We start from the raw sequence: 26,066 nt of genomic DNA, 5'->3' as shown, positions 1-26,066 counted from the left end.
GGATTGTCATGAATATTATGCCATATATGAAAAATGCTCTGTAAACTGTAAAGCAGCATATAAGCAAAAGAGATTATGTTAATTATTATGTCAAACTGACCATAGTTGAAGTTGTGAGAAGGGATGAGATTATTAGGAGAGAGAGTGGCAGAGGACAGAGTACTAAGGAATGCTTAAGTATTAAGGAACTAAATGGGGAGAGGGGGCAGTGACTGCTAATGTGTTTGGGGTTTCTTTTTCGGACGATGAAAATGTTCTCGGATTAGATAGTGGTGATGGTTGTACAACTTTGTGGTTATACTGAAAAGCACTACCTGTACACTTTAAAAGGGTAAATGTGTGAATTATGTGTCAAGTAAAATGAGGGGAGAGGAAGGTATGAGGGAAGGAAGGAGAGGGGGACCCAGAGTCTAGTCAGAAAGATTATCCTTGGCAAGAAGAACCACCACGTCTTCAGTGTGAGAAAATTTGTTGTGGAGATAAGTGCACACTGGATGGCTTTAATAGCAGCTGACACATATGCACTTGCTATGTGCTAGGCATCTTTCTAATAGCTTTACATATGTTTTTTGTTTAAACCTCAAAACAACCCTAGGAGGTGGGTACTATTTTTATCCCCATTTTACAGAGGGGAGACATAGAGACACAGAGAGGTTAAGAAACTTGCCTAAAGTCACACAGCTGGGACAAACATCAGAACTGGGATTTAAATCTAGACAGCCTGGCTCCAGAACCTAGCACTGAATCACTACGTGGCACTACATCTCCTGAGCGTCTGTGCTCAAGACCAAGAGAATAAGAAAGGCTGAGTGCTGAGAGTGTTAAGGGCTGGGAGCACATTTGGGGCTTGCAAGTGGAAAAGGTGAGAAAGCTACTGTGACAAACGTGAGAGGGAGTCAACAACTGAATTTAAAACCTTTATTTACTTATTTTTAAAATTTATTTTTATTAGTATTTTGTTTTGGGGGGTAATTAGGTTTATTAATTATTTTTTAAAATTGGAGATACGGGGGATTGAACCCAGGACCTCATGCATGCTAAGCACATGCTCTAACACTGAGCTATTTCACCCCACTCCCAATAGCTGAATTTTTAACGCAAGGTTGTTGAGAGTAGGAGCGGCCTGCCGCGCAGAGGCAGCTTCTCCATTCCCACGGCATTCTAGGCCTACCTTTCTATTCCTGCAGGTCGGCGGTGGGAGTCTTCCTATGTGGACCTCAGACCTTGGCAAAGAGCCTGAGCAAATGCTGTCAACGATACTCCAGTCTGGATCCAAGGAAGGTTCAATTCCACTTCAACAAAGAAAATTTCTGAATTATGGGAATAAGGATGGTAATCTGCATTGTCTCTCCTTTGTATCTTTAACAGTTTACTTGGTCTGGTCAGGTCTGGGCAGCCACTTAAGGACAATAACGTGTTTTTCAAGCCTTGACTCCCTGGCATTCTTTATTGATTGGATTCAACTTCATCATCACTGAGCTTCATGGACTTAAAAACTCCAGAAGTCCCAATAATTGCAAAGCCCATGGATCCTTTCTTGGGAAGACAATTGCAAATCCTTTTGGAATGCCTTGATTGCAGCAAGGTAGCAGAGGTGCTTGACAGCTATACAACTTAACGCCAGGTGATTTTGTTGATTCCAAGTGTTATTGTTTCCCGGGCTCTGGGTCACATTCTCCCCTACCTCCCACCCTCAAAGAAGATTTCTGAGTAGGGTGATTTTTTTAAAATAAAAATTTATTAACGACTTAATGACAACACAATAATAAGCATAAATAGGAAAACAACAAACATAAAATTACCAAGAACTCAATCCCTATATAACACCATGTACGTTCTTACCACTGTTAAACATAAGTCTTATCCAGTGTGAACAGCAATTTATGCTTTACCTATTTTTGCTTGTCAAAAAATGAAGGATTTTCTTCTTTGCTTAATGAATGAATCTTTTGTTACTTTATCTAGGCTGTCCATTTGGGAAAGAAAATCTTGAAAGTATGCTAATCTTAATTGAAATTGCATTATAATGGAGAGTAAGCTATGTTGTCATTAGCTTGCATTGTTCTGTTGGAAATAATTGTGAAAACTTGAAGTCCCACCTTAGGATGATTATTTAGTCAACAAGGGCTCTTTACTGCCATTTTTATTAAGCGGTTTATTAATGTTTAGTCTTGAAAAAAGATAATTTAAAATTTTGACATGTTTTTTGCTCCTATCTACCTATTCACTAAGAAATCATTCACCTAATGACATAAGCAAAATGCCTTTTCTTTCTTCTAGCAAAATGCTTTTTATTTTCTCCCATCTACCTGGCTCCGGGATGTTAGTAGTCACAGTGAATCAGTAGCAGGAAAGACCAGGGCCCTTAAAAGAGGGGAAAAATCCACACTTCATTGTGCCCCAAGACAGTTCAATTCATTAGACTTATAAGAATGAGTCTACTGAATTAACCTTATAGCACCTATTTCTCTACCATTAAGTGAACAAAAATGAATAAATAGTTGTTTTTAAATTATCCAGAAACGTACATGACTTGAAGGATTAGTAAAACCAATTTTTTCAGTCACTAGTCTGAACAAAATAAAGGTAAGTATTGAACTCATGGTAGCTAATTGTATTTCATTTATTAAGTGGACATCAGTAAAAAAAATACCTAATGGATGTTTCCATCGGAATAGATTGGAGTACCTCTGCTGTTGCCAATTTCCTGGATTTCAGCTATCTAAATTAAATAAGGCTTTAGGAAAATGCACAATGGAACCCTGATGATACAGTTCCTAGTAAACAACTGCTGACCAAATGAAAACTTGATCTTCAGTGACTTTGATTTGGAATCTTAGTGTTCCTTGAAACTTATAAGGTCCTAATGAGAAAGGCTTCACTCTTGGTCTTAATGTCTAAATACAGTGACACTTCAAGATATGACTACTGCTAAAATCAATACATCAAGGCCTAGAATGTTCATGGACTAGGCAGAAAAGGTAATGATAATAAATCCTACACACAATCAACACCCAAGCCCGAACTGGGGATGAGCAGGATACCCAGAAAGCTCCTCAGCTGTTTTGAGCAAGTTTTTCTTCCTAAATTGTAATATCAAGTATTTTGTTCAGCAAATTTTTGTTGTAGTAAATGTTTATGTATCAGAGTAGAAAAATCCCTCAGTTTTAATGCCTCTCATAAAATTGATTATCTTTGCATTCTTTTGCTTGGCATGTAAGCAATATGCTATTACATTCTCTAAGCCTACGGCAGGCTTTTAATTCACTTGACCATAATCCTAACGCCGGGGCTAGGACTCTGAGAATATAAATAGGCTCAAGAGTAGTTCCAGTGGAACTTTACTAATTATTAAGGCACCTCTTAACCTCTTGAGGTTGGCCTGATGGGAGAGAAATCATGTTTCTCCTTAATGCCACTATGAGAGAAAGAAGACCAGGCCAGAAGAGCCATAGGTTAGAGCTAGTGGCACTAATGATGTTCATACCCATCTGGAAGGAAGCAGGCAGGGGCAGGCCTAATGGGCAGTCTGACTGCTTGTGCTCTATATTTGGTCCTCTTAAAGGAGAAAAATGTAAAATTTTAGAGTTTCTATGTTTTAATTTCCCAGAATAAATTTGGTTATACGGTAGGGCTGTAGATTAGTAATTATCCAGAAGGGAGGATGAAATGTATTTTGTTTGTTTGATTTCTGTTTTTATTTCATCTTGAACATGTGAAAAATTAGTGGCTTTCTTAACTTTTATGGTTGACTACCCAGGCTGAAGTGTTTTAGAAGAGACAGGTAAATGTCAACGGTCTCTAGTGTTGTTGACACACTCGAACCAGTGCTCATATGTCATCTTTGTCTTAACTCTGAACTATGTATGTGAATAGACCTGGTACTGACAAAAAGAAATGCGTTTTGATATTTGCATTTTTCTAAACTAAATACACTGCTCTGCTAGGTAGGCTCTTTGCTTTGTTGGTCTACTGACCATTTTACAGCTCTAAGCACATGCTATTTTTTCCCAGTAGACTCAGAAGTTCTAGCAAGTTCTCAAAGGGCAAATCGTATTATTCCTGTTGGTAGCAAACTAAGCAAAAACTAAGTCCCAGAAAACACTGCTTCTGAGAAATTCTCAAATATCATCAAGAAGAATAAATGGCTAACTTAGAAGGAAAAAACAGAGCTGTGGCAACATAACATTAAAGTACAATGCTGCGGTAAGGGTAGAAAACGCATCTAAGGTTTCACCCTTGGTGCTCCGCTTTTTAAAAGCAAAAAGGTTGTGTATATCAATTTGCAGTATACTAAAATTGTGTTCAAAGTTTATTTCAAGTCACAGAAAATATACAAACTAAGACAACAGAATGAGCTGATTTTGTTTTGAGAGGTGATGGGAGTCCTCCACCTGGCACCAATTTGAGTCATTCAAGGGTTAGGATGCAGAAGTCATCTTTTTGGAACATTTCAACCAAGTTATGGAATTACTTTCCAGATTTGTTGCCAGGTATTTTTGAAAACCCTGTAAGAAAAAGTTGGGAGAAATCCATTAGAAGTGGAGACAAAGTTCTCTTCCCCAAACAGCAGGGAAAAAAGTTAAAGGTAGGGAAGGGAGGCTGTGCATAAGAGGACAACACCAGGGACAGATTCCTAAGGTGTCTGCCTCCTGCCTCCTCAAAGTAATCTGCTCTTACAGCAGTTTCTCAACCTCAGCACTACTGACATTTGGGGCCAGATAACTCTTTGTTATCAGGGGATGTCCTGTGCATTATAGGACATTTAGCAGTATCTCTGGTTTCTAGCCACTGAATGCCAGTAGCACACCATACCCCCCAAAACTGTGATAACCAAAAATGTCTCCAGACATTTCCAAATGTCCTGTAGGGGGCAAAACTGCCTCTGGTTGAGAACCAGCGATCTAACGGCGATGCTGTATAAGTTTGTCAGTGATAGCAGAGATGGATCACAACCAGCAATGTACAGGATGGAGGGAGAGCCAACCTTCTGGCTACAGTATGCACAAATACCAGCAAATGCACATTAAAACCTTGCCTGCATAAAACTGCATAGAACTACATACCCACCACACACACATATCAATGCAGGTTTTAAAATAATGGTGAAAGGTAAATAAGGTCTGTAGTCTACTTAATAATATACTAATGTCAATTTCTTCATTTTTCACTACAAACCAAAAAGGTATTGTGTCTGCTAACTTCCCAAGATGTTATTAGGGGAAGCTAGGGGAAGGGTACACAAGGCTCTTTGTACTATTTTTCCAACTTGCCGTGAATTTTTAATATTTCAAAATAAAAGGTAAAACAAACAAAAAACCTCGCTTCCTGGTTTATGTGCAAGGTTTTGAAATGAGGTATCTTATAAGCAAGAATATACAATGACACAAAGAAAGAACTTTCAGAAACATTTCTACCTGTACTATCCCAAAACACAATTTCCCCACATTGTAGGGAATGCCTTCTCTGGCATAAATAAATCAGAAAAAGTAAAAGAGAGGAAGAGTTTTTCAGAAAATCTATATTCCTATGAATATAACAGATAGTCTATAGTTTTACTGAAGAAAATAGAATGCCTTGGGTATCTGGACTAAAAAGTTAAAGTACTGGTCATACTGAAAGTCTATCCCCGTCTGTCTATGACTGCTTCCCATTGAAGTTCAGTCATTTAAAGTTGAGATACAGATACAACGCATATTTCCAGTTTGGATGTTTTAATGTTACAAATAAGGATTCAAGTACAATATATTTAGTAAAGACGGCTAGGTTAGTGTAAATGAGTTCACTGTTACATGATGATACATAGATGGGAATTGTAAGAAAGATGGAGAAAAAAGTAGAAATTCAAAATGTGATATTGCAGCTGATATTGGGACAATGCAGATTTTTAAACTGTTTTTAGAAAACAGAATTGTTTATAAAATATAAGATGTTGGGGAAAAATTTTAAAAAGAAACACCAATACACGTAATCTAGTTAGGTCTCACACGATTATGTTCCTTTTTATCCAACTGATGAGCAAGAAAAATAAGGGCAGCAGTGTAGAGCAACCTCTAAAATGTACAGGGACTGATGGGGATGGTGGACATTCACTGCCTTAAATTGTGTGCTGTAGCAGTTTAACCTCAAAATACTCAAAGTAAGATAAATACTGGAAACTCAAATGTTTATACATTCTATTGAACTTGTTTGTATATTCCGTTTTGATGGGATAGTTTGGAAGAAAATAACAACTGATTCTAGGAAGGATACACACCAAACTATATTTAGAGGTTATGTCTGGGGAATGAGGTTGAGGAAGCAGAGCTTTTACCCTAAACTTTCTAGATTTCTGTATTTTATTAATATCATTAGATTGACAATGTCACTTTTGCCACCAGGAAAGGTTACATTGGATTACAATCAATTCAACAACTGGACAAATGCCTATCGCCTTCCCCTGCTGTGATAGGGGCTGAACTACTGAAGGGTGAAGGGTCTAGCCAAGAGGAGGGCAGGCCTCAGAGAGTCTTGTTGGTTAAGCCTGAAAGCATATACCAAGTGCACAAGGAGCCTGTCTGACTCAGGCAGAGTTAAGTCTGCTCACCTTTTAAGGCGCTCCAGTAGATTTCTGAATTTGTTCCTTTAAGATCAGGATACTCTGCCTCTGCTCAGGAGGCAGCATGGCGATCTGGTCTGCAGTTAGTTGAAGAACTTGCATAATCAAAGCAGCCTGTGCAGAGGAAAAAAAAAGGTAGTGAGTTTTAATGACGGCAGCTAAAAAACACCACCACCAGCTTCTGTCCAAAAAGGAAGGAGAGTTCACTCACAGAACACAGTAGGCCAAACAAAACAGAATAAAACAAAACAAAGAAAAAACCAAAACCAGCTGGTAAGAAAAGGCACAATGAAAAGTAAAAGTACAACATTACCTCAGATTAGAAGACTCAAAACAACACCTTCATGAACCCCAAATTCTTGCTGACTAAGATGGTATCTGTGAGTCCTGGGCAGTCTACAGTTTTTAATTCTGTTTTGAAAATGTCTCCTTTTCACAAGTTTTGGCCTTTCCATCAGATATGATGAGCTCCCCACAATGGTCAAATATAGAAACAAAGATATACTCACAGGGAACCTGCTATCATTTTTAGGGATAAGGTAGAAGCGGCAGGAAGAAAGGGATTTGAATTTCCAAGTCAATCAGGACTGCGCACACAAAAATCTATTGGCAGATGTCTGAAATGTAAGATAAGCTGCCGTTCAAATACATCCATTTAAGAATTTTAGGAGCAGGCCCATAGGTTTTCAGGTAACAAGATCATAAAGAGTTCTAAGTGTAAACATCACTTCCAAAGGGACTGAAGACCCAGGACCTCCGCATGGTAACTGAAAAGGGGACGCCAAAAGATTTGTGCATATGGAGGCAGCTGGACAGCATTGCTTACCTTCTCATGGTCCTGTGGAGTGACCTGGTTCTGGCCAGGACTGAAGCCACCAGGCTGGCCTCCACCCTGAATGCTTGCTCCTTGCATGCCTGCTCCCTGCATGACTGGGACCTATGTGCACAGAGAGAGATGAGGAGAGATTTTCAGTACTTCTCATTTAGATAACCAGAATCCAGTAATAACAATGTGAAAAAATATGATCTAATTATGGATAGCAGTAAAGAGAGCAAATTAATGACTCTGAAGATCATTTCCTACTGTCAGCAACAGCAGAAGGCAGGGTTCAGCCAGAGATCAACTAGCAAGTTAGATACTTTTGCTTACAACAGCTCCAGCATCATCAACGCATATCACACAGCACAACCGGATACCATCAAATCCAGCAGAATTCAGCCACATAAGCACAGGGAAAACTGAGAGCATCCCGGAAACTAGCACTCAGTGGAAACAGAAACGAAAGCTGAGAGTCTAGAATAATGTATGCTGCTCCTCTGGGGAAGCTACATTCATAGGGACACCGCCTACCTCTAGTTCAATCAGAGATGGGCGGTTCGTCCCAAAGGGCCTTAACCCACAAGTAAGGCAGAGATGAAAGGAGAAGGGAAGGCCTCTGGGGAAAAGATTGCTATTAGCCCAACATTTGCTTTTTATAACTTTCCACACAGAATATGCAGCAGAAGCATTCTGCTAACCTCAGACCAAGAAACATAACTGACCTGAGTTAACAAAGTACAGTGGCATCATGCTTATTGGTACTTAATATGCTGTTTGATAGGTTCAAGCTTTTGAGAGATAACCAGAATCCAAGGCACGGGCCTCAGAGCACCTAGACTAATTGTTAAAAGGTCCCTATGCTGCAGCTGTGTTCACACTCAAAGCATTCACCCAGAGCTTAGGTGGTACTACTATTAAACACAAATTGTTAACAAACACGTTACCTGCTTCCCTAGCAGATGAAAAGCAGCAAAGCATACAAGAAATGTGGGTAAACCATTAGGAGCAGATAGCATGACAGCAGCGTGAAGAGCCAGGTGACAGCCTGACAGCAAAGGAGACCAGAAACCAAAACAGGAGACAACTATGCTTTCTATGACAGCATAAACAATCATGGGGACATTTAATCATGACCTCGAGTAATCAGAAATGATTAAAATCATTTTTTTGGTATCCTGTTTAAGAAGAGAAGGAAGCACAGTACATTTTATATATTATTCTTTATTAAAGTAGCTTAAAACTTGGTCGAATAGTTCTATTATCTGGAACAATCATTTACATGCATTAACTCACTTCCCAAAGACACTAGAAACATGAAGCATTAGTACAGCTTTGTACAATTGCTGGAATATCATCACTTTCTGCTCTTTATCAATGCTTAATCTGGAGACCCGTCTAAACCTTAATGATCTGTTACAGACCTGAAACAGCTATGAGAATAAACTTTTTGAAGCTTCAGTCAATACTAATTCGAGGTACTGTAATGTGATCTAACCATTTAAAAACGGCCATTTAAAGTTTCCAAAAGAGCCTGTTCTGGGCAGACAAGTAGTAACACAGGTGACCACCACACATCCAGGTTTGCCCAAGACAGTCCCAGTTTATGCTTTTGCCCCACAGTAATTACTAGCAGCACTCTTCACTCTCAAACGTGTCCCTGTTTGGACAATAAGCTACACAGTCACCCCAGTAATAAGCCTTTTACCAACAAGTTTCCAATGAGGTGGACTGGAGTTAAATTTAAAATCTAATTTAAAACTATGAATTAAGGATATACTGTTAAGTAAAAAAACAAGGTGCAGAACAGTTAAAGGAAGGAAAAATAAGAATATATGTTTATTCATATTTGCAAAAAGTATATATATATAATTTGCTAGAAAGATACGTTAAAAAAATCTAATAAAAGAGATTATCTACAGGAGATGGGGTCATGGGGAGACAGGTAGAGGGGAGATAGTGGCGTTCTTCCTATCTTTTATACATGAATGAATGTATTTTATATATTTATTTATAACTGAACATATTAAACAATTTTGAAAAGGTTTGAAGATAAAAGTTGTTTTCTCTACCTGAGATCTAATTGGTCTTATAGAATCTGCTAATAAAAACTATAATAATCCTAATACTAAGGAGTAATGAGTTCAAGTACTAGCAGAGATAAAGGACCAAGATGTTAACCAGAAATGGTCTTCCAACCATTATTTTCAACATCTTTCTCCAAAGAATTATTGATAGAATTGCATAAGCACATCATGCGGTTATTTATCTCCCCAACTAGAATACAAGCCCCAAGGGGGCAGAGACTTGGTTTTCTTCACACTGCTATATCACCAGTACCTACAGCTCTGTCTGGTACATAGTAGGTGCTCAATAAATATTTGTTGAATATTTTAATTATGAGGCTACTGACCAGAGGGCACAATAAAAATCAAGCCCATGAACACATTTTTTAAAAAGTAAAACTTGAAAAAAAAATAGAAAAGTGTTATTCTATGCATACCAAAAACCATATTCATATTTCATATTAAAGAAGGGGGACAGATACACATATACACATACACAACGTGCAGAGAACAGGACAGATTAGGACAGTGGAAAAAACAGTGGGTTCTATTCTTTGCTCTGCCACTTTTTAGCTGTGTGAATTTGGACAAGTCACCTGAATTCTTGGGTTTCAGTTTCCAAACCTATAAAATAAGAGAACTAGATAACTGACCCATTCCATTCCAGCTCTGACAATACAATTCTCTCTCATACACACACACACAAAGGGAGTAAGGCACAGAAGCATATGGGAGAAAGAAGAGAGAAGTGCACAGAGGAAGGAGGAAGTCACACAGAGGAAAGAGGAAGGTGGAGGGGCTAGAGGGAAACAAAGGTGCTAGCAGCAGCAACAACAAAAAAACCTCACAGGGAAGAGACACACGTACCACCTTCCCACAACCAACTGGACGGTAAAAATGATGGAGGTGACAAGACAATCATAGGCCACCATATACACAAAGCTGGAGAGAGCCAAATAAAGAGAAAGAAGCGATGAGAATTCAGATGCACAGGTTTTAGTGCGCGCATTAGTAAAGCGCCTTTCATACGCCACTGTTCACTTAGGCTTTGGGATGAAAGTAAATTAAAATAGATTTCTGCAAACCTAATATTATCTAAATGACCACTGATAGTTCTTCATATGCTCCAATGTAGTGGTTCTTAGGGTTACAAATTAGAATCACTGGGGGAGGTTTTTAAAATTATCCATGCCTAGATTCTACGATGTGCTCTCTATTCCCTAAAATCAGGGACTCTGCTCTAAATGGGATTTGAAACTGTGGGACAAGGTTACTCTTTTGGACTATAATCCTGGTGATCAGAAAATCACCACCCGGAGGGACAGAGAAACTAAAGAGAGATCCTAATCTTCCCTAACAAGCTGAGAAACAGCCCAAATCAGAAAGCAGTAATAATCAGCCTCAATAATCAATTCCTGAATAGATCAAGATTTCACATAGAAGCCAGAAGTGAGTGTTACACATACCTGTCTGGATCCCTGGGGGCCAACTGCACCCATGTTAATTGGATTGGGACCCTGGATTCCACTAGGTATGGGGCCTCTAGGGCCTGGGACTGGGCCCCTTGTATCCATGCTCCTGGCCTCCATCCCTCTGACTTCCATTGCACGGGCCTCCATCGCACGGGCCTCCATTGCACGGGCCTCCATTGCACGGGCTTCCATTGCACGGGCCTCCAATCCTCTAGCATCTAATCCTCTTGCCTCCATGGCTCGGGCCTCCATCCCTCGTGCATCCATGCCTCGGGGATCTCTTCCGCCTATTTAAAAAAAAAAAAAAAGTGGCAAGGAAACCACTGTGTAGTTACTCACCTTTACTGCAAGACGAACCAATGACCAAAGAAAGATAGAAATCTATTCCTCCAGTCACATCTCCCCCCAACTACATGAGACTGCTTTCCCTCCTCAATTTCTCAGGTTTGCAGATAAACCTAAAAAATGCTTGCCAACCCTACTGCCCCAGCATTCTGTATCCCAGATTAGAGCCTAAGAGAGCGGGTTCATCGTGAGCCCACAACTGCCAGTCAGCCTTGTGACGTGGTTTCCCCTCACCTCTGCCATCCAAGGGTGGACCCCTCTGATCTAGCATGGGTCCTCTTGGCTCTGCCATTAGAGGTCTGGGCTCAGCTAATGGCCCTCCCCTCATCTCATGTGGGGGTGGGCCACGGCTGTCATGGCCAGGGACATGGTGCATGGGCGGACCCTGATGAGGTGGTCCCAGGTAACCTCTAGAGATGGAGAAAAAAATGTTATATTTTAAAACAGAACAAAACAACAAGAAAAAAGTGTCAACCAGAAGATAAGTAAGTAAAAATCAGACAAAGAACTGATGCAGACATCAGTCTAAAGATGCTAAGAGAATAACACCAAACAGGTCGAAGAAAAGCTATGGAGATGTAAATCCATGTATTCCAGAATTTCATATTTGGTCGGGGCACTCAAATTAAGGAGGAAGTAGTGGATATCCATTATATGTAATGAATACGCGGTATGGTGCTGAAGAACATGGGTTACTGTATGGATTCAAATCTAGGCTCTGTCACTTCACAGCTGATTGATCTTAGGCATGTTTGCTTAACTTCTCTATGCCTTGGTTTCTTCATCTGTAACATGGGACCGATATTAGTATCAATCTGCCAGGGGTGTTGTGTGGATTTAATGAGATGATCTCAGTGAAGCACTCAGAGCAGAATCAGAGGCATAATCCCTATTAATATCAATTATTATGATTATCACTGTCATCAGTGTTCCTACTACCAATAAGAAATGTACGTTTTTCCTGTTCAGATATGTATTCCAATTTCTGAAGATGGAGTAGCAATGGTTAGTTCCAAATGACATGCTCAGCTACATGGTTCTGCCCAGGAAGTGCTTAGTCTTAGACAGCAGCCAGGAATATTTATCTTCTGAAGCAGGCAAACAGGTCCAAACGAAGAGACTTTGTTCTCAAAGCAAGGGAAAACTCTGATTCCTCCAAACTGTTCCTTCTGTGTTAGTGCTTACCTAGGCTCTACCTCTCCAGTTACAGAAAGTAAAGTGCCTCCGCGTGGGTCATTTGGAGCGTCTCCTAACAGACCTCGAGGAGTTGGGACATTGGCAGGCAAGGGGCCACGCTGCATAGCTGCTCTGGGGTCTTGCATCGGCACTGACAGGGAAACAAACGGGGAGTTACTGCTGTGAAGGACACATGAGGACACAAGAAATGACTCTATATTCCGTGGACGATATCATTCAGACACCTTAGAGTGGGTGAGACCTCACCACAGCAGACTCCTCTTGCAGCTCAAGAAAAGAAGCAGGGTGGAGGCAGAATCTGTGCCTTGTTAGAGGTATGGATGGAATTATATAAAGAGCAAACTGGGGAGCAACCTGCCAAGGACTAGCACTACAACCTCAACTTAATGCTCCTGGTTTTCCTTATCATCAACCTTAGTTCAAGGACTGGAGTCTCAAAAGAGACGTAGGGTCTCGGCATATGTGAACACTGCCATGGCTCTGCAAGAACCTGCTGTCTCCTTACAGACTGCTATTCCATCCAAGCCTCCTGACACCAGTAGGGAGGCAGATGCCCATATCATCCATGCTCTCTGCCCTGTGTGAAGAGGTCAAGCTTAGGCTTGTGGCCCCAGTAGGAACAAATTAAAAAACAAAAACCCAAAACACTACCCTTTTGGGTTCTGAGTGTGAGGGTGACTGCCAAGTAGCCCTGTCCTCTCAACGTCCCACCCTGAATACCGCAAGCAAAAGGAAACCCGCAGATCCAATGGGTACCTTGAACTCGCTCAATTGATGCAGGCCCGGCGGGTCCCACGGGCGAGTGCTGTAGGGTTCCTAGGTGAGCAGTAAGTTCAAAAGGAGAAAGAGCAGACACGTAAAATAGCTTGCACACACACGCAGAAGCATACACAGACAGACACTGGAGATTTACACATACAAGTTAAAAAGCCAACAGTTCGTTAGCTTGCCCTGGGCTACAAAACCTTCTGAAACCATGTTAGCTTCTTTGGGATCTGAAACTGTTTTGCTTTGATGAGACCGCTTCCTAACATAAAACCTATGGCCACTGATTTTATTTGGACAGTAATAACCAGCCACTTTCAATTTTCACCTCTGCTACCACAATTCCCCTTAAATCTCCTTGTGACTCTATTAAAAAAAAGAATTAAAAACATAAAAAGGATGGTTCTGAATCTCTAGTTAGGCAAAGAACACAAGCATATTTTCATAAGCAAAAAATGAAAGCGATTGTACTGAACCTGGAAGGCAAGATTCATTCTGGAAACGCCCATAACAAAGTAGGGTAACTATTTTTGCTGTATTTTTAATGCACAAGAATTTCTGCTATCAAAAAGTATCAAACGGAGGAATGCAGTAAATGAAGTTTAGACAAGGAAAGAGAATATCACTCCTCAAGAAATACTCTGCCACTGCAAGTCTTCAATAAGTAACATCATGGCAACAGCAAACCAAGACTAATAAGATGACGAGGGCACCAACACTTAAAAAAAGGTGGTGGAAGGCAAGAAGAAGTATCTTCTTAAACATCTCATTGTCTCTTTTCACCATTACAAATGTGCGAAAGCAGCATGGATTGCAGGAAAAGCAAGACCGACTGGGTACAAATGGGAAGATTCTCGCTTCTTCGGCTGGATGCTAAAGGAAAACTATAAAAGGAAACCCATTTCATTTTGTCTTTTCACGAAGACATCCTTGATACACCTTCAAAATTCAAGTCATTTCCCTTTGTTAACTTCTGACCGGAAAGGTGAAGATAACCATAGCAGGAAGGAAGATGTCTTGCGGAAGTGTGTATTCAACAGCTGAAGTTTGATTGATTTGATGGCTGGGGGAGAGGTAACGGTAGGACTGAAACCCTAATTCCTTCTCACTGTTGCAAAAATAGTTTGGGGTACACACATGATCTGACAGTGGCGAGGCACAACAGCACAAAAGCATGGGCTGCTCAGATGAGGTGTTTGGACAAGAGCTTGTTCCACTGTCAACTGCCTGCCAAGATGATTAGTTTTGTCGCTTCAGCAACGAATCCCAGTGTACAAACCACAGACGAGGAGTACGGTGCACAGGCCTATTTTTTTTTTAGTATTGTGCTTTTAAAAAAATGGGTTTTACTTATAGACCATATGTTAATAAGAAGGAACTTAAGCTTCCCTATGCTTGTCCAAAGCAGTTCATTCTCATCGCAAGGACGCAGTGAATAAGAAGACATTAAAGAGCATTTTTGGAAGTTAATAGAAGCAGTTGTAGATTGACAGAAAAAGGATAGATTTTGGAGCCAGAGACTTGAGAATCTTAGTTCTGCCGCTTATTAGCTTATTAGGAAGAGATGATGAGTGCACCAAGCCCAGCCCATGTTACTCAGACACCAGCGTTTACTTACCATGTCCCCTTGAGGAAGTAACTCAAAACTCTGAGCTTCCAGCTCTTCACCTGAAAACTGAGGTGCTGCCACCTAACTCATGAGGCTGTTTATGAAAATTAAAGTGCATGGCCTCTAGGATGCACTCAGTTTTTACTATTAGTTCTTTTTCTCACTCTCTTTCTTCCTGATGTTGTTTTCAACCGAATCACTGCATTTTTTCTTCAAACTCCAGTAACATAGAGAAATAACGCAGAGATTTTGGAATGGCTGCCGCTGTGGTGTCCAGTGCTACCGCCACAGTACAACATGCACTTATCAAGCAGGCTTCACAGACTTCTGATCCCCTCCCAGTTTTCTCTGGGGTTTAAATTTAGTCTTCCACTTACCCAGCCACATATTACATGCTCATTAGTAAAATTCCTTACTCAGATCTCCGTAGAGGCAGAGAGAACGTGTCAGCAGAAGCATTAAACTATCAGAAAAGGTGGTATAAATTAAATAGAAACAAAGGATCCATTTGCTTTGTCATCAATTCTTGTAGAGCCGCGCTCTGAGTCACTAGATAGAAATCGAGACGGTGCTGGCTGACAGAATTTTCTGCAATGATGGAAATGTTCTATGTCTGCAATATCCAGTATGATATCCACTAGCCACACATGGCTACTGAGCACTTAGACTATGCCTAGTGTGAATGAGGAAATGCATTTTAGGTTTTACCTAATTTTAACTTAATTCAATTAATTTAATATTTAAATAGCCATGTGGGGTTAGTAGCCGCCATATCAGACAATGCAGATATAGAACCTTCACAAGTCTAGTCCACATTAATCAGACATTAGTATTTATTTACCTTGTCCCCGCTCCATGGACACTGGTCCACTTCCTGGCATTCCAACCTGGGCCTGCATTCCTCCTAGAAGATGAAGGGCGGGAAAGGAAGACATAAACTAGGACAGTGGGGAAAAAATACGGACAGTGGCTGAGTTAACAAATTTCCTCTTTCTGCCCAACAAGCAAAAACCTACAAAGGAAGATCAGAACTACCACTAAACAATGCAGTTATACAGGAGATGGAGTTTGGTAGTACATTTTAGGCTTTGGTGACAGAAAAGTGAGTTCAGTAACAATTCTTAATCTCATTGGTTACCAAAACCTTGGCAGGGAGTTCTGTAATACAGAACAATGGCACTTTCCCATGTAACTACTCCCACAGGAGGCAGTACTGTTCCCAGGGGATTTTATAAATGTGTGGGTACACTGTTTTAGTTGTGACAAAGACCGTGGGGGCATGGCTGGCATTTTATGAGAAGCCAAAAAAGATACTAGTTTTCCTGCAACGTATGAGATAGTCCTGAAGAATCAGGAATTACCGTCTTGCAAAACCTTCAAACGTTTTGCTGATATGTGTGTATACATAAATATATATACACACATACAGATAGATATATATCTGTGTATATATATATACACACATACACTGAATTTTCCCAAAATGCCAATACTAAGTAAAGTATGGGTACCGCGTTTTGTTTTGTTAAGAACTTTACCAAGAGTTTTTATTTTCACCATTTTAGAAAATCACATCATCAATGTTAACAGTCCTTGTGGTATCTGAGTTGCCAAAACAACATACGTGAATCTGTCTTTTACTTTTATGGTATAGGTACAAATATCTGACTGCTATTTTTTGTTTTCCAGTGTAGCTGTGCTCAAATACTTGCATATTAAAAGTATTCTTTTACTGTGATTTCCTTTTAGTTCTCCTTTAGTATTATAGTTAGGGTACTATATTGAGTTTTTTTGAATCTGTGTTAAATATGCTATGTCATCTGTGCATTTCATTTTAGGGTAGTAAATGGTCACTGCAAAATACCTGTTACAAAAAGGGACCACCTGGTCTAACAGGGTTGAGAGTGACAGGTCTACTCTAACCAGTGGGGTATGAATGCTACACAAAGACTAATCATGTGTCACAAGTCCTTGTCTGGTCCTTCCTACATAGTAATTAATTCTCTTTTCTTCAAAGGAACAATATATGCTGCGAGTGGGGACAAAAGACAAGCTGAACTGTTTGTAGTTCATTAATACTCACCTAAAATACCCCAAGTACATGTCACATTCTCTTATCCCATTTAACATCCCGGGCAAGGATTAAGAACCTGAATCTGTGTTAGCCTACTAATGCTACTAAGTACTTGTAATTCTGAACAACTGGTCTGATAAAATTAACATATCTGCAGGCTTCCTCATCTATAAAGTGAATAAGTTTGTCTAAACCAGTGTTTTCTCAGAACGTGGTCCCCAGACCAGCAGCATCAGCATCACCAGAAACTTGTCAAAACTGCAAATTCTCAGGGCTCTACCCTAGACATCCTGAATTAGGAAGCCTGGGGGTGGAGACCATCAATCTGTGGCTTAATAAGCCCTTCAGGTGATTCTAATTCACACTAAACTGTGAGGTCCAAATGATTTCAAAGCTCTCTTCTATCCATAATATTCTATGATTTATTCAGACCACTCAGAAGGCATTCTGGGCATAATTGCTCATATTATACTCTATCACATAATGGCACTTTTATTTGTATGGGCTAGCTTTCCAGAAGTGAAATTGGTAGGTCAAAGTGTATATGAATTTTTAATTTTAATGTGAGGCTACTTTCTTAAAAGGCTGAAAAACTTCACATTTCTACCAGCAATGTATACCACTCCCCACCAATACCAAGTGTCACCTCTAAAACTTTTGCTAGGCTGATGGGTTTAAGTAAAGTGAAACCTCATTATTTAATATGCAATCCCCTGATTATAAATGAATGTTTTTGTTGCCATTTGAATTTGCTCTTCTATGATGTGCTCTTCTATGAAGCGCCTACTCATTTTCTTTGCCTACTTTTCTACTAGATTGCCCCCACCTCTCATCAACTGCCAAAGAACTTTGTACAGGGTAGCTCAAAAATCTGTGAAGTTTTAATAACTTCAGAACTATAAATGCTAAAAATTCACAAAAAAATCACTTGAAAATTCACTTAAGTTCCTTCTACACTTACTTTCAACTTTTATATTTATTAATTCCCTCTTCTTGATATCTTATTTTTTAAAAAATTATTTTTCTAATACTTTAGAACTAGTAAGTTCCTTTATTCTTTAATAATACAGGCACCTAAGGATATTCATTTTCCTTTAAGTACTGCTTTCACTATTTCCTGCACTTTTTTGTATGAAGTGTACTACTTTTTGTTGTCTTTTACAAAATTTATAAATTTTTTTACTTCTTCTTTAATTCAAGGATTACATATGTTCCTTAATTTTTTAAGTAAAGTTTTTTGTCACCTTTTAATTACTTATTTCTAACTTTACTGGCATAATCGGAGAATACAGCCTCTAAAATCATTACATTTTAAAATTTGTTTTTATTTTATGGCTAAAAACATGGTCAAGTTTTTTTAAATGGGGGGGAGTATGTTCTTTAGTCAAAAGATAAAAGCCTCCCTCTATATATTAAATCAAGCTTATTGATTCTATTATTTTATTTCTCAACATCCTTATTTTTTGTCTACTACCACAGTGCTACTCAAAGTGTGGTCCACAGATGACAGTGATCCACACACTCTGTGTTAACAGTTTATGACAATGCTAAGTACAAAAATGGACAGCAGATGCTTAGAAACTCTTATAGCAACTTGACATTGCTATGACATCCAATTGCATGAAGTGCACTTGTCTCACTGAACAGAGTATAGGCTAGTTTGGGTGTTTTTCGACTTATGTAATGAGCTGCATATGTCATGGGTTGCACACTTGTCATGTGTAATAGGACCACATTACAACTTGTGCTATTTTAAGGTAGGCTAGGCACCTATAACACACAAAAATGTATAAAACCAAAATCTTATTTCTTTCATTGAAAGATAATTTAACTAATTCTATAGGATAAGTGAAAATCGTAGTTTGCTGAAATTTATTCCCTGTCAGTTTAGCCCTTTAGACTGGTTCCTCTATAAAACAGAACATTTTAAACTCAAATGATTCCCCATGAGTTGTGTTGTAGTCAATCTAACCCAGATTAGATAAATTAACAAGAAACAAGTTTGTTGCATAAAAAAACTTTAAATACTAATATACATCATGTATTCATAAAGGTGTTTCACATGGGGAATAACTATCTCACCTATAACTTCTTTAGTTACGACTGTTGAATGACAAAAAGCTACAAGTGTAATAGAAATACTCTATTAATACCTATATATATACTTTTACTGAACATACATAGTTTTTAAAATTATTTTTTTCCTTTTATTGTTTGGTCTAATGATATTCCATGAAATCCAATTTTATGTTTGTTAAATATAGTAACAAATGTGATCAGGTATTTTGTTTCTGTTTTCCCCCCTCCCATGTGCTTTTTAACCTAAACTGACAGTCTCTGGGTTCTAATGGTAAAATTCAGGCCATTCACATTTAGCAGAATAATGACTATACGAAATTCTATTCCTTCCACCCTAACTGTGTTTATTATTACTCCACAATGTCATTTCCTTTTCTCTGTATTCACTGGCTTGGTCTAGTTTCCATTTATTCTATTTTTCCCCTCAGTAATTTGGAATTTTACTGTACTTTTCCAATCTACTGTCCTTTCCTCTGCTCTCATAATCAGATATATAGGATTTGTACATTAAAAAAATCAACTATTTCCTCCAACTAGGATATATACTGCCTAGTTACATATTAATTTAATATCAAGATCTCATTGCCACATAATAATTTGGCTACACCATGCCATTTGCTGTAACAAAACTTTAGCAAAATACCAAAATGATGAAGACTCTAAATGAAACATACCTCCAGGAGCTAAGGAACCAGGGCCAGGTCCTGTTACAGTGGCTGGCATCTGCCCTGGTGCTGCAACTCCAGCCTGCAGAGATGCTTGCATCAGAGGAGGTGCGCCATTGACATGCATTCCACTCTGACCAAGATAAAAAGCAGAGTATGCCTCTGTGGAGACTCAGTACACAAAGTCTATGATCTTAAAGAACTCTTCAAATTGACACTCCCAAATATTCTACCAAATATCTTTTTCCTACAGCATGTCTTCTGCAGCATTAGATTTATAACATACTTTGAACAGAAGTTGCAATACACACGATGAGTCTGGTTATATAGAACATGGTTAAGATGGACCATATTCTAAAAGCAGAGACTGACAAGTCTTACCTGTGTAGTGAGGCCATATACAGCCTCAAGACCAGGGCCTGGCAATTAAGAGTTAAAAAAAAAACAAGATTATACTGTATAGCACAGGGAAATATATACAAGATCTTATGGTAGCTAACAGAGAAAAAATGTGATAATGAATATATATGTTCATGTATAACTGAAAAATTGTGCTCTACACTGGAATTTGACACAACATTGTAAATTGATTATAAATCAATAAAAAATGTTTAAAAAAAAGTGCTGATCCCAAGGAGAGATTAGGACTTTTTAAAAAAAGGAACTGCCGGCAGCCTACATTTTTAAGATCAAAGTTATTTCATTTGACCAATCTTTTCTCATCCATGTCCTCAAATATAATTCTGGGTTGAGGGAATGTAAAAAAAAAAAAAATTTAATGCTACATTAACTCCTGGAGGGAAAGGGAATGTTATATTTTCATCTGTGTATTCCCAAGAAAACTGAGCAGTCCCTTGGAACAGAAAGACCTCAATAAATAATAAAAGCTAAATTATACACACACACACACATATAATCACATATATTCTCAGAGAACACAAACAAAACTCTAAAACAGAAAAGAGGAAATGCCTAGGGAGGTGATTAAGAGAAAACAGGCTACAAGGTCAGACAGAACCAGGTTCAGATCCTGGATCTGCCACTTAGGATTGTTATTTTTGGAGCAGTTGATCTCTCTGGGCCTTAATTTATTTCCTTCCTATTTCTGAAAAATTATTCACTGAATCAGTGCAGGGGTTGGCAAACTATGACCCATGGGCAAAATCTGGCTCACTGAATGGCTTCATAAATAAAAGTTTTATTGACACACAATGATGCACAGTTGTTTATGTATTGTCTGTGGCTCACTTCACATTCCAATGGCAGAATTGAGTAGTTAAGACAGATCCTATGGCCTGCAAAGCCAAAAAATACTGTCTGGCCATTTGGAAGATGTTTGTTGACCCCTACCTTAAATTAAACCTTTGAATGAGCTATTCAAGTTGTCTACCTCTGCCAATCTAACAGGTGAAAATAGTAGCGTATTGTATTTGTCCACATTTATCTTATTTTCAGGTTGAACATTTTTCATATATTTAATATATATTTGTATTTCTACTTCTATGAACTGTTTATGCCCACTGCATAGTTTTCTACTGGGTTTTTGGTAATTTGCTTACTAATTTATAGGAGGTCTTTGTTTTTTATGAAAAATTTCAGATATATAAATTGGATAGAGAATAAAATAAGCACAGCTTAGAAAACAAATTATATATACAATTGAAATCTTCTGTATCGTCTTTCCCAATTGCATCCTGTATCCCCTTCTTAGACAATCACTTAAGAACTCTAATAGATGTTTTGAATTTGTATGTAAATCATTACATACTGAACATATACTTTGCAACTCATTCAACATGTTTTTGGAGGTATGTACAAACACATATATCCTGTATTTTGGAATACTTCCACATTCATTTATTTTCACTTCTGTATAGCATTACGTTTTTGAGTTATCTGTGTTGATACCATGTATCCTAGTTCATCTTAACCGCTATATGGAATTATATTTTTGAAAGTCATTCACAGTGACACATGTAGTTTATTTAATTGCTGTATTTCATTGAATAAATATACCACATTTTCTCCATTTTTCCATTGTTGTACATTTAGGATGTCGCCAATTTTTCACCACTACAATGTGGCAATAAACATTCTTGAACATAACTAAAGGGCTCTTAAATCATCAGTCTATCGTCCATTTGTCCATCATGTGTGTGGCAAATACTTTTCCCCAATTTGTCATGTCTTTGGTATTTCTTTCTTTTTCTCTATACAGAAAATTTTCAGTTTTCATATATACCAATTTTTCATGTCTTCAGGGTTTTGTGTCATACTTGGAAAATGAACTTTACTTTTTTCATCGGTAAGAATGGAATAAAGAGTGCCAACCTCATAAAACTGCTATAAGTATTAAATGAGATAATATATATGGAATGACAAAAGTGTCAACCACAGTGCCATGCACGCACATACACATAAAATCAGCTTATAAAAAAGGGCATAAAGGAAGGATCTTTGTTTTACAAACGTGGCATTGAACCTGTATTCATTCAGCTGTCATGTACTTTGCAAACTTGTTAACTGCTTTTATGCCTGGAAATTGAAATTATCATCTCTGGCTTCTGACCATTCTTCTTTCAATATATCCTCCTAAAATGACAATAACATTCTAAGACACATTAAAAAAATATTAAGGCATAATAAAGTCCTACCAAAGACTGGGCCTGAGGGGCCTGAGGATTCTGCTGGTTCATTGACACACTGGATCCTGAGCCAGGTCCGGCGCTGTGGACTGTCTGAGGGTTGCCTGCAATCAGCGTTGGGATATTTGTCTGGCGATGTAGAATTTTCTAAAAAGTGAAAAGACGAATCTATACGTTGTCTGTTTCTACCCCACTCAAGGTTTACCCCAGCATTTCCATACAAGAACCAGAAGCACTCACCAAGGCAATTTCTGGATCCACAATTCTCATCACTACTTGTGCTTGTAGCAAAGCATAAGCCAGTTGAGGGTTCTGAAGCAACATGTTCCGTGCTTCCTGGGGACTATTCTGGACACAGAGCTGAGAAGATAAAGAGGTTCATCATTAGGTTCAGTACTTATTATTTAGAAATTGATAGTGATTTACAGCCATTCCCATCTGAGAAACGTATTATTCAAGAGGCTTTTAAAGCTATTCTCAGTTTTCATGTAGCAATAAAATCTTAGTCACGGTAGGCAAGAGAAGGAAGAGGCATTTCAAATACCATAATACCATCACTTAGGAAAAAAGCCACATTTTAACATCTACATTTGGTATCTACGGGCCATAAAACCCCAGCCAGATTGTATAGGTGTGTTTGTGTATAGAAAATGGAAAGCTCTTTGCACGAAATGTAAAATACACTGTGCATATATGGATACTCAAGGTGCCAGAAATGTTGGTCAAGAGGCACACCTTCTATCTGAGCTCAGGGAATCATTTCCATTAACTAATCAACGAACTCTGAAAATCTGATGTGATTTCATTTATCCATAACCTAATACCTCCTCCCACCTTCATTTGTTTCATCAACTCAAACATCTGCTCTGGTGGAAGACTGGCAACTGCTTTGCTAATGGACTCAGGGGCATCCTCAGGACTGATGGTCTCTCCGTAAGGTGATTCGATGACAGGGGCACCAGTGCCAAGGCCTAATGGGGAAGAAAGTACCAAAATGTTAAGGAGGCAAAATAAAGAGCTAAATCATTTCAAGTATCTACTTTCCCAGGTTTGCTATAAGGGCCTGTTGATAACTTTAAATTTTCTGGAGCTGAGAAATAAGTGATTTGCGAGTCTCTTATTTCTGTGGAGGAAGATGAGAGTGTATTTTCTGCTCTTAGAGGAAAGTTTGACCCAGGATCACACAGGTGAATGATGTTAACCTAAATTACGGACTAGGCATATCCATTTCCTTTCACAAGTCATTTCAGAAGCAAAAGGCTTTTTTTAAACCATGTTTTTGGTGGCCGGAAGTAATTAGGCTTGTTTATTTTACTTTTTAGAGGAGGTACTGGGGATTGAGCTCAGGACCTCTGCTAAGCATGTGCTCTACCACTTGAACTATACCCTCCCCCCAAGAAGCAAAAGGTTTTATTTAAAAAATTTTTTAATTTCAAAATGGAATTCCTGGATCTATTTATTACCTTATGAAAAAAGCCACGAGAATGCCTTGGTATTCCCACCAGTTATACATCTGGCAACATAATCACAGGAACGGCAAACACTAATGACAGACATAGTTAGCACTGCTAATGGCTTGGTGAGCCTGTAATTCATCTTCAACCAGCAATCAGCTCCTTGGCAACAGGTGGACTTAAGTCAACTTTACCTTATTTTTCTAAGATAAACACTTTCCTAGTGTAGGTACCTCATGTGGGTCAAAGAAAGAAGCTGTATGGCTAATAAGCATTTTAGCAGATGCTAAAGGTCTCATAAGTGGAAATCTTCACTGTCACATCTTAACTAACTCATGTTGCACACAGCTTGGGTTTATACTCACTCTTCAGCTCTTCTTTGTTCTTTTCACTGGCAGCATTGTCCACTCGAAGTGCTCTCCCACTGAATTCACGTCCATTTAGGTTTCGCATGGCACTAAGTGCTGTCTCTTGGTCTTGGTATTCACAGAAGCCATAACCCTTTGGCTTTCCTGTCTCCCTATCATATACCAACCTAGAGAGCAGAACTAAGTATCAGGCACAAATGTTACATACACACAGGGTTCCCGCTGACATTGCCACATTCTAAATTTGTTCTACTGTTAAGACAAATAACCTTATCTTTCCGTCTCACTGGAATATTTTTTACACATCTTTTTAAATGAAAAAATATTTATCTTTTAGTAAAAATGAATGTGAATTGCATGGTATGTGAATTACATCTCAATAAAGCTGGTATAAACAAACAAAGAAAAAAGAATGTGTGTGAGAAGTCACCAGCAAAAACCTTTTATAACTAAGGGCCAGATTTGTGATTTTTCAAGGAACTTCCACCAAGTAATAAAAGGGAATCTCACCTGAAACTAACAACAGGTCCAACCTCAGAAAAGATGTCCTTTAATTGCTCTTCAGTAGCCTCATATGGGATGTTCCCCACTAAGGAAGAAAATAGATAACAAACCAAAATTCTGAGTTTGTAATCTAGATCTTTAGTGAGAAAGTATCTACATATATCACTGAAAATGTAATGACTGGTTCTAATACAGTGTTCATCCAATCCTGGTTCCATGGTACTCTGTTAGACAAGATTTCAATCGTGTCTGCTGACGTTAATTACAAGAGAAATAAACCACTGAGATTAAACAAAAAAGGTGTAGGCACTTCTAAGTATTAGTTCTCAGATGGATCTGACATGTGTTAGATTGTCCTTAATTATGTTGAAAATAAATATTTAGGCACTGGTATTCACCCGAAGGTCTGCAAGTCTTATCAATTACTAAAAATGTCAATATTGTAATTTTAAAAACCGCCTCATACGTCCGTATTTCCACATATACACACACTCAAAGAGAATGACCTTGAATGTAGTGGAGGATGTTTAAAAATTATTCTTAATTGTCTTGTCATGTCCCTTCTAGAAGGTGCTTTCAAATCACCACACATACTTAAAAAAAAACTTATTTCGGCTGAAAAGATTACTCAGAATCGATTCAATCCTCTTTAAAATTTCTTTGACGTCGTCTTAATAGCTCATTCATTCATTCATTTACAATCCACCTTAAGACGCCAGGTAGCCGCTACCACTAACGACGAACTAAAACATAACGGGTAAAAAGCAGAGGATGAAAGTCCCTATGAGAGGGAAGGGAAGTGGACACAAGGCTCTATACCCTCATCACCTAACCTATACTCTGGGATAGGGGGTGAGAAATACTATGGGACATTTGCCATGAGCCCTCGCTTCTAGATAACAATTGAAGCTCATGAAAGGAGAAACGCATAGAAGCTGAACACTAGTTTAACTTCCTCAGTCACGTCGTGGAAAGGGGGCGAGACCTCGGACGAAGGGGAGCATCACTTTGCCCACAAGTCCACCAGGCTGACCGCCCCGCAGGATAGGCAGGTCGAGCTGCAAGCCCGACCCATCACCGGCTCCCGCGGCGATTCATGAAGTGTAGGGGGGCATTCCCCGCTGCTCCCTGTCTTTTTTCTGTCCCTCCCCGATGCTTGGCTTCACCGAATTCCTCTCACCGAACACCGAACGTAGAGAACGATCCACCGCAGGGTCTCTCACAGTCAAACCCGCCATCGTTCTCTTCCGGCGGCTTCCGGTGCGCCAGAGCCCGCTTCCGTACGGCGCATGAGCCCAGCGCAGAACACGCTTCCGTACGGCGCGTGAGCTGGAAGCGCCTGGGCCGGACGGACGCAGACCCCTTCTCCGGCGTCATTCCGTCAGCAGCCGGCGCGCATTACGTCCGC

At 39.1% G+C, this 26,066-nt stretch overlaps 2 protein-coding genes across 4 annotated transcripts in view; one reads left to right on the top strand and one right to left on the bottom strand.

Annotated features, from left to right (window-relative positions):
- NOX1 (NADPH oxidase 1) overlaps positions 1-5,303 on the top strand; it is a 76,334-nt gene extending 71,031 nt beyond the window's left edge. For both annotated transcript variants that reach the window (XM_032475227.1, XM_014565453.2), the window contains exon 13: positions 1,188-5,303. In XM_032475227.1, coding sequence (XP_032331118.1) covers positions 1,188-1,314 — 127 coding nt within the window. In that variant the 3' untranslated portion in view covers positions 1,315-5,303. The remainder of the gene's footprint in view (positions 1-1,187) is intronic.
- CSTF2 (cleavage stimulation factor subunit 2) lies at positions 4,300-25,992 on the bottom strand. 2 transcript variants are annotated; one of them, XM_014565452.2, is made up of 15 exons: positions 25,839-25,992; positions 24,665-24,743; positions 24,152-24,321; positions 23,167-23,303; positions 22,573-22,692; positions 22,342-22,479; positions 19,697-19,820; positions 15,711-15,773; positions 13,252-13,311; positions 12,484-12,625; positions 11,533-11,708; positions 10,948-11,240; positions 7,425-7,535; positions 6,587-6,712; positions 4,300-4,508 (listed from the first exon to the last, which is right to left on the bottom strand). In XM_014565452.2, the coding sequence occupies exons 1-14, from the start codon at positions 25,894-25,896 to the stop codon at positions 6,590-6,592; spliced, it is 1,794 nt and encodes a 597-aa protein (XP_014420938.2). In that variant the 5' UTR covers positions 25,897-25,992; the 3' UTR covers positions 4,300-4,508; positions 6,587-6,589. The 2 variants fall into 2 exon arrangements, with proteins under 2 accessions (XP_014420938.2, XP_006192117.2); XM_006192055.3 differs by lacking the exon at positions 13,252-13,311.
- Between the last annotated feature and the right edge of the window lie 74 nt (positions 25,993-26,066).

Source organism: Camelus ferus, chromosome X (assembly GCF_009834535.1).
Source record: "Camelus ferus isolate YT-003-E chromosome X, BCGSAC_Cfer_1.0, whole genome shotgun sequence".
In the NCBI taxonomy this organism is placed as follows: Eukaryota; Metazoa; Chordata; class Mammalia; order Artiodactyla; family Camelidae; genus Camelus; species Camelus ferus.
Note: the sequence above shows the minus strand (reverse complement) of the source record. Positions and strands in the feature narration are given on the sequence as shown.

Excerpts from the sequence above, each read along its gene's own strand:
- CSTF2 (XM_014565452.2), bottom strand. The coding sequence starts at position 25,896 with ATGGCGGGTTTGACTGTGAGAGACCCTGCGGTGGATCGTTCTCTACGT. Across the intron at positions 13,312-15,710 it reads GTCCATGGAGCGGGGACAAG|GAACCCTACAGCACTCGCCC; the intron begins GTAAATAAATAC and ends CTGCTCACCTAG. Across the intron at positions 7,536-10,947 it reads GCCCCCAGGGATCCAGACAG|GTCCCAGTCATGCAGGGAGC; the intron begins GTATGTGTAACA and ends CTGTGCACATAG.